Source organism: Lepeophtheirus salmonis, chromosome 14 (assembly GCF_016086655.4).
Source record: "Lepeophtheirus salmonis chromosome 14, UVic_Lsal_1.4, whole genome shotgun sequence".
NCBI classification, from domain to species: domain Eukaryota; kingdom Metazoa; phylum Arthropoda; class Copepoda; order Siphonostomatoida; family Caligidae; genus Lepeophtheirus; species Lepeophtheirus salmonis.
The window spans coordinates 32,378,632-32,387,606 of record NC_052144.2 but is presented as its reverse complement, the minus strand read 5'-3'; the positions used below and the strand labels follow the sequence as shown (position 1 = coordinate 32,387,606).

General features: G+C 37.2%; 1 protein-coding gene across 5 annotated transcripts; it reads right to left on the bottom strand.

The window, feature by feature from the left end:
• Positions 1-1,562: 1,562 nt before the first annotated feature.
• lig (ubiquitin-associated protein-like lingerer) lies at positions 1,563-8,018 on the bottom strand. 5 transcript variants are annotated; one of them, XM_040725286.2, is made up of 9 exons: positions 7,789-8,018; positions 6,968-7,090; positions 6,431-6,895; positions 5,844-6,363; positions 4,217-5,734; positions 3,889-4,094; positions 2,392-2,870; positions 2,187-2,323; positions 1,563-2,129 (listed from the first exon to the last, which is right to left on the bottom strand). In XM_040725286.2, exons 2-9 carry the CDS (start codon positions 7,079-7,081, stop codon positions 2,071-2,073), a joined length of 3,498 nt encoding a protein of 1,165 aa, XP_040581220.1. In that variant the 5' UTR covers positions 7,082-7,090; positions 7,789-8,018; the 3' UTR covers positions 1,563-2,070. The 5 variants fall into 5 exon arrangements, with proteins under 5 accessions (XP_040581220.1, XP_040581217.1, XP_040581218.1 ...); XM_040725283.2 differs by having other exon boundaries at positions 3,784-4,094; positions 7,789-7,942; XM_040725284.2 differs by having other exon boundaries at positions 3,787-4,094; positions 7,789-7,928.
• Between the last annotated feature and the right edge of the window lie 957 nt (positions 8,019-8,975).

The following is an 8,975-nucleotide window of genomic DNA, read 5'->3' as shown; positions in this document are numbered from 1 at the left end:
AGTGGAAACGTAATAAGTTCAATTCTTCTGTCGAAGGAAATACATGTTTTCTAACTCAAGCACTCAATACATTTTTCAAAAAATGGTCCAAGAATTTTAAATATTAATTATGTATATAGGAGGCATAATATTTATTTATATGTATCATCAGTTGTAAAAATTATTTTTAGACCAAGTGCAGACCCCTTGTTCCATCATTGAATGAATATTAGAAGTTATTTAGAGACTAACATGCGTCAAACGGACCAAACATAAAATTTTAAGAAGCTTTTAATCTTTTGATTTCACAAAAACGAAAAAACTTGTTAATCATAAAAACCCAGGGCGTTGAATAAATATCAATTGTATTACCATTTCTAGTATCTTTATTACAAATAAAGTAAATGATGCAACATAAATCACTATATTCAAAAGCGTACATACGAGTTGAAAGTTAAACATAATTAACATGTCAAACCGCTAGACTTCAAAAGAGTTCCAAAATGTGTATCTTCTGAATTAAAGAGCTAGTTGGAATAAATGACATTCCAACATATTTTCATATACAAATGCCCATAGTAGAGACGAACGTGCAAGACAAGTGACCAACGCTATGTTGAATTATACTCTAGTTGGTATCCCTTCAAATGTTGAAGGGAAGAAACGCGCCAAATTCGAATAATATAAGATCCTCAATCTATGGAAAGGAGAGACTGTCCTTTGACAGACAACCTCAAGAAAATGAATTGACCCCCCACGGATACTGACCAGATATGTGTGCTTGGAAATAATCCAAAAAGAAAATAATGAAATAACAATATTGTGCCATACTTTGTTTTCGAACAAATTCTGAAGCCCACTTCAAAAAAATACTACTTCCTTCAATCAAATATTAAAATCGTTGTATCCTGGCAATTTAATCAGCAAATGGATGTCATTTTTTACTTTAGGCGAGTAGTAACACAAACCAAACAAAAGAAAAACACTCATTCCAAAAGCTATAATACATAACATCTGAAAAGAATATATATGTAGACACATACTTCTGTGCTTATTTGAGCCATGAAAAGTGATTGTACTCGGTAAAAAAAGGCTACAATTTCAGTAAAACGAGAGTAAAAGAGTAAATAGCACAAATATGTTTCAATCATATGGTGATCGTTACATGACAATATTACTTTTTAAATATTACCAGTTTGTGGAAATCATAAATATATTTGAACCATAGAAAGTTGCTATATTTTTATTAAAAAATAATCAATTTAATGAAAAAAAGAAAAAAACTGAATAAGTCTCTTTTCTTCCCCCTCAGAACTGGAGCCAGCACAAGAGGGATATTGCGTCGTAAAATTTGAATGACACAGCTAAATTAATGTAGGATGTTAACAAAGAATAAATTAGGTTTCTTAATGTATGCAAGGATTAAAAAAATAAGAAATGGCAAATTTATATATAAATCCTTAAAAAATTATTGGGGAAATACAAGGGAATAAAATTATAATAGAAACCAATACAAAAATTCTACTTATCACGATACATCTATAATCTAAATACTTAAATAAAAGCGCCGATTAGTATTTCCATTTGATAGTAGTTATTCATATATTTATTAAAGCAAAATGGAAAAAAAATATCTCTTAAGAAAGAAGGGGAAAATAAACTCATAACAGTCCTTTTTATGTACATCATGTTCTGTCGGCTATTTCACAGATTCATATAATAGTATACATATATATTTATGCAAATATATACAAGAGAACTAAATCAGTTCGAATATATTTGGGGGGATGATTTACTCTCAGTTCGTGGGGATACAGGAGGATACTTGTATTCCAAATGAAAAAAATAATAACTTTCAACTAATTTAATAATATTTAAAAAAAAGTCCGTATTTTTAGTTTTAAATCTTCTCAAAAAACATGGAAAAATAATCTTAAACCTTGTTATAGTAACTAATTAAAGTAATAGAACAGGCTTCAAAGTTTAAGTTCTTTATCCACTCGCAAAAGCGTTTTCGTAATCGTACATTTTTTTTTGTTCATATTCCTTTCCTCATCATCTTCGTTAATATATTATGCTACTCAATGTTGCTCAACCCCAAAGTTGAGAACTGAGATGATTTGTGGCGTTATTCCAATATTGGTGATTACCTAAAATAATATGCGAATGATAATAATAAAACTAAAATGGAAAATAAATGTACATACCCTTTCCGGGAGCCGTGGAAGAACTACCAGCTGCCACACCACCTGCAGCAACCTTATTATTTCCCGTACCACTGCTATATGTAGGATTAAACTCCTTGTTAACTTGTTGACCCAAATTATCGTAAGCTGACGCATAACTTAAGAAATGAAAAACAAAAAGTTAGGGTTGAAAAAATTCCTGAGAACTTATTTAGAAAGCCTTTACCTGGAACCGTATCCAGTCTTCTGAAACTGTGTAGACGCATTCCCTCCCGCTCCAGTTGGCACGACATTCATTGGTCCTGCAGGGTATACTCCAGATCCATAGGCTTGCAGTCCTGGCCCAAAGTAATAAGCATAAGGTGCTGGTATCGCAGCCTGATGCTGAGGGGCAAAAGTGTTAAGACTAAATGGTTGCTGTTGCTGTTGTTGGGCTGCAGCTGCCGCTTGAGCTGCTGCTTGAGCCGCAGCCGGCGTTGTAGCAGCCGCCACAGCAGAAGCTAAAGAAGAAGGAATAGGACTGGATGTAGACTCGTTTCCACCAACCGAATTGTTGTTTCCTCCAAAATTTTTATCATTCAGCGAATTCATGGAATTACTTCCAGCTGATATAGAAGCATTTCCGTCAGTTCGACTACCACCAGAAGTAGCAGCAGCTAGAGATGTTGCAAATTGACTGTTGGGATCATAGTATCCCGTTGTAGGCTGAAATTAGAATATTTAAGTTTAAGTTTTATTTCATTGTAATCCACAAAATAAGTTAGTAGATAAAGGCCAGCTATAAGAAGGGAGTGAATCTTTATTTCATCTTGATTTTATTTTTCTTAAGAAAAAAGTAACTGGAATAAAGAATCAACTTCAAAAAAATAAAATGAAAAATTATTAATAATTTAGGCAATAAAAAATTTAAAAAATATATTTTTGAATGAGCTCAACAAGTGTTGAGCTATTAGAGTGAGATAAGTGTTTAAAAATAAATAAAATAAAAGGGAAGAAAGGCAAGGCTCAAGATCAATGTATCATCTTTCTGTATAAATCAGATAAGATAAAAAAGAAACATGCAAAAATAATGCATTTACTACCTAAATGTGCCTATGGAGCATGCAAAGTTTATCCCAGGGCTTTTTACTAAATCGTAAAAAATTAATATATAGAAATAATCTAATGCAACTGAGTATAAAAAAAAGGAAAGGCAAGACACTAAATTAAGAAATAAAAGGGAGAAATTGAGTAGAAATTACTTATTTGAAACATTCTCGTAAAGCAGTAGGCCAAACTTTTATTTAAACAAATTTAGGAATTGTCATAAAACGATATAAGTAAGACCTCAAAAATAATTCTTTCCAAAAACTGAAGGTGCCAATATAATTAAATAGCTAAATAAAATTGAAACCAATCGTTTTATCAAATGTCTTGAATAAACGATATTTGAAAATATCAATAAATAATAAAAACATATAGCCGGGTGCTGTTTAACTTATCATCGATTCAAATAACTATTTTATGAAAAAGGCCGCCAAGCTTTACGAGATGAAAACTGAACGAGAGTATTTTTAGAACAGATCCCTTATAGGGATCGGGTAAAGGTAGAAAATGTATTTTTCTCTTTTTGCCGTACCACCTTGCCAGTTGCGGAATGTTGCCCTTGGGCTGCTATGGGGCCAGAGGTCGTAGATCCGACCACAGGGGGAGGAGGTGCCCCGCCCGTAGCGGCGGAACCTACCAAGGTATGTAACCCAGCGGCAGCTGCTCCACGTTGCAATGCCGCTAATTCTTCGATTCCAGAAGCCGTAGATGCGTTATAAGTTGAATACATATGTTGCTGAAGTCCGTAAAATGGAGGCATTCCTGCTTGAGCGTTTCCTATCATGTATTGTGTAGGGAGCATACTCGCCACACCAGGAGGAAAATTGCTTAGATTGACTTTACCTATGAAAGAAGTAACCTATTAGATTAAGATTCGAAGGAAAGTCCTTGATCAGAAATTTATATATTGTTAAATAATACTAAATTCATCCTATTAAAAAAATAATAAGTTTAAAGAACCATACTTGCAGAGGTTGCAGATATTTTTCCAGATAATGCGTTAGTAGTTGAAGTTAAGCCTAAAGCTGTAGCAGTACTTCCACCAGGAACTCCGATTGAATTTTGCATCGCTGAAGTAGAAACGGAGGGTGGAGTATCATATTTGAGCGATGAAGTAGGTTCGTATGTACTTCCCTTGGAACTACCATATGATTGCTGAGCAGAATTCGATGATGCCGAGTTAGATGACACAGAGTTGTAATTGTTATAGTTCGCCGTCGTTACATTTGATGATGAAGGATAGTTGGATGTCACAGATGAGGATGACGACGATCCGCTGACGTTGTTATAACTTGCACTATTCGCCTGTGAATAGGGTTGTTGTTGTTGGATTCCATTATTAGCGTAAGAGCCGTTACTTTGGTTAGAATACTGAGAATATTGATTGAAGTTACTACTGGCACCAGGAGGATAATTCTTTATAGAGGTTTGTTGCTGAACCGACCCTTGCTGGCTAGGTTGATTTGGGTAACTAGAGTAAGGAGGGTTCGACGAAGAATTATAATTATTGATTACTTCTTGAGACTTGTAAGCAGCTGAAGGTTTATTTGATGTAGAGCTACTGCTTTTCGAAGACCGATCAAAGCCTATTGAACTATCGATTTTAGAAGCAAGGCTTTTTGTTACTTCTTTGGCAGAAGGTGCAGACGAAGAATAAACGTCCAATTTGGACTTATCACTACCACCACCTAAATACTTTGATGATTCTCCAGTCGCAGAGGATGACCCAGACGTGTTACTGGTACCACCAAAATCAAAACCACCATTTGTACCAGACACAGAGGAATCTCCAGTCGATGTAGGCGCTCCGAATTGGAGATCAAGTCCTCCGAATTGCACATCTAATTTGGTTAGGGAATCTCCTGGCATTTCGACAGCAGATGAAGGTATCTTAGACGGAGGTGGCAATCTTGATTTATTAGAAATAACATGAGATTTATTTCCAACAGTTCCAGACTTGATCAATGCACTGTATGAACCACCAGATTGTTGATTACTACTGCCATAATAGAGATCACCTTTAGTACTCGTATTTCCAGGTGTTGAACCCTGTGCCTGAGAAGACGTAGCCACAGACTGAGAGGATGTCGAGGAAAGTCCAACAACACTTTTAAGAGAATCTGAAGCATGTTGTTGAAACTGTAAAATATTTGGAGGATTCGTAAGGGAACTTTGAGTAGCAGGCTTCTGGAGAAGTGTAGACAAATCAATTGACTGTGAATAAGTTGAAGGTTGTTGAGGCTGTTGTTGCTGGGATGAGGAAGCTGCATTTGACGATGATCCCTGAGATGTTTGAGACTGGGATTGTTGAGGGGAATGTTGGGATGTCTGAGCAGCTGAAGGCCCTCTATTCTGACCCACTGCAGTAGGCATTTTAGAACCCCCAGTACTTTTAGCAGTAAATACCTTAGTGTCAGCTAGCGACCCTGTGTACTCTTCGTTATCCCAGTCTTCAGCAGCAGGGAAGTCATCTCCCCAATTACCTAATATAAAGAAAACAATGATAATATGTTTTTTTTTTAAAGGATGCATGTTCATAAATGAAATACTATATATACATGTACAGACAGAATGGACGGAGTGGTAAAATACCTGCATTATCAAAAGCGTCTTTGTTATTGTTTCGACTCTTCTTGCTCGTAGTCTGTTCTGAGTTCTCTCCACTAGGATTCCACGTGTCAATACTACCAGAAAAGGCTTGAGAGCTTCCACCTTGGTTTCCTGAATGTCCCCCTGAATTACCTTGATTGGAGCGATCATAACGAGGTTGATAGTTATGATTATTTCTACCTCCACGATCCCCTCCTCTTCCGCCACCCCCTCTTCTTGGAGGTTGACCTCGAGATCTCTGACCTGACTGGTGATAATTGTTATTATTTGACAGTCCCTCTCCATCTGTTGCACCATTGTCATTATAGTTATTGTTGTTGTAGGACGAGCGGTCTGCCATGCCTCCGCCTCTGCCTCCCCCTCGACCTCCAGCATTGGAGCCTCCGCCTCTGCGCATGCGAGGTGGACCTCGTTGACGCGATTTTTCCCGATTGGAATCTGACGCTTGATTGTTGGAGGGATGTTCTCCGCTTCCTCCGCCTCCAGACTCGTCCCAGTCATCCTAAAGGGGTGTGGGCAAAAACAAAGGGAGATGCAAAGTGAGGAAAATAGAAGACTTCCAGTCTTACCGCCAAAGAGGCTCCTCCCAGTCCCACATGATGCTTGTTGTCCTCGTGCACCAACAAGGACTGCTTGTTCCGCTTCTTCCTCTTGCCCGTCTCTTCCCATTCTCCGAACCCGTCTCTGGCGCCACCATTCACGTCCAGCAGGAGTTCAATGGCCTTACTCTCATCCCAGGCAGAGTCAAAGAGCGCCGTGGCCACTTCGTCTTCCTCCTTGTTGGTTATGTCCATCACATTTTGTATTTTGAGCTTGTGTTTGGGGTCTTCGTGATGGATGAGCTGCGCAATCATCATCTGCTCCGAGGTGGCATGAATCTCGCGCTTCACCCGCTCACCCCCAACCACGACCTCCTTCCCTCTGCTCCACGACAGGGACTCCACTCCAGGGCTAGTACTCACCTGGGGCTGTGGGGAGCAGAGGCGCGGAGTCTCTTCAGACCCCAGGAGCCCACTTCCCATCCCGCCATCCTCCTATAAAAACACAATTAGCATTAAGGGCGCCCAGAGACTAGACTAGACTAGACTAAGGAGTCCACAACTTACGCGAGTTGTGGGGTTCTTTTTTGTGGATTTGCCGCTTTTCGAGACTTCAGAGTTTCCGGTGTGAGAGGAGGATTTCTCTTTGTTCTTGACCCCCTTACGGGATTTATTTGGCATGATCTCGATCTGTAGGGGATGCAAAAAGCGAGTGATCAAGTAACTACTCTCAACAAGTCAAACAACAAGTAAAGTCGCTGCTCAAGAAACCAAGAAAAGGAGAGAAATGTTAAATAGAAAAGAAATCCGGGAAAATGCGAGGCAATCCGAGATTATTGTCAAGTACAGACCCTAGACGGCGCTTTTATCTCTACTTTACCTACGCCAATCCGCTGGGAGGAAAAGGTAGGAATTTACACACACTCAACAACAACCAATTCACGAATCCATGCTCTTTCTTCTTCTTCTTTCAACAACAGACAGCCCTCACCCAGCCACGCCCGCCCATCGAACAAAGACGCCATTCCCCCTCCCCTCTTTCTCTCTGTCTCTTAGGCCTGCAACACACACTCCTCTCCTCCTTTTTTCTTCTTTCTTTCTTTTTTTTTCTCGCTCACTCCTTCCGTTTTTTTGCTTCCCTCTTCCATTCCTTTTGCTGCTATAGCAGTCTATAGCAGCAGACTCAGATTCATCAATTCTTCTCTCCCTTCTACCTCGCTTAGCACGAGTAAAACCCTTTCTGTTGCTGGAAACTAGTCATGCCAAGTCCAAACTCTAAACTATCTTTAAATTCTAAACTAACTAATCCTAAGGGAAACACTATGGTACTAATAAAGATCTCTACCTTCCAAAGAAGAATAAATTCTTATAAGATAAATATCATTTACCTTAGTTACTCAATATCACTTAAAGCTGCGGACGAGTTCCAGACACAATTAACTTAATTTCTTCCGAACTACTATTTTATTGTTACACTACTCACGATAAGATGATTCCCCCTTTTTCTTTTCCTTTTTTTTGAGTTAACGGCCACATTGGCTTGTTCATTCTAGAACAAATATGGAGGGCCGAGACATTAGGGATACATGGAGTTCAAATTTGGCAAAGTTAAATGCCCTGTATCAGTAGTGTAGGAATGTATAATAACTATATTACATACATTTTTTGATAAAAATATTCTAATATAGAAATCCCTTTATTTTTTCATAGAAATGGAAAGAGTTTTTATGATAATAAATATAATATAGATCACACTTCATGAGAAGTATATGACGCATATACGGCGTCATAACTTTGCCTTTCCTAAATCGTAATTAATGTCTTCAAACAATTACTCCGAATGTAGAAGGAGAAAAATCCTTTGTCCATATCAATTACTTATAGATAGTCTTTCAATCATCACAAATAAGCTAAAATAAATTGCTAAATCCTTCTTAATATTTTATTTATTATCATTAGTGATACGTTATTAGTTTGTATTTATCATTTACACTTGACAACAAAGGCTCGTCATTATATTATTTATTATTATGACTTATGTCTTGGATGTGTTGAGTTTTTTTATACTTATATCTGATTTCATACTAGCGTTTATAATAGGCCACATAATTTAATACAATTGACAATACATCATATTATGTTGTTCTTAAACGGTCATAGCAAAGTTTAAATGAACAAAGCTTTCGTTAATCTAATAAAATTATTTAATAGTGATATCATCAAGGAATGGATAAGCTTATAATAAAAATTCATTACCTTATTGTTAGATGTTTATAAGTTATGGACCAATTTAAACAGTCTTGTATAAAAGTTAAATAGCGGATTCTGATCCAATTATTTACATCTACGAAATGGAGTTATAAAATATTCCTCTAACTGTAAAAATTAACGTGTTCATATATTTTGTCCCATTTGCTGTATTATATCTCTGGATTATTGCAAATTTGTAGCACGAAATGACGATTGGAATATAATTTGACCTGCAGCTAAGTAACTGACCCTGCAATGTGCTGCCTATAAGTTACATGATTGTATTGTTATGAAATTCTGTGACCAGGGACAAAATAATATATAA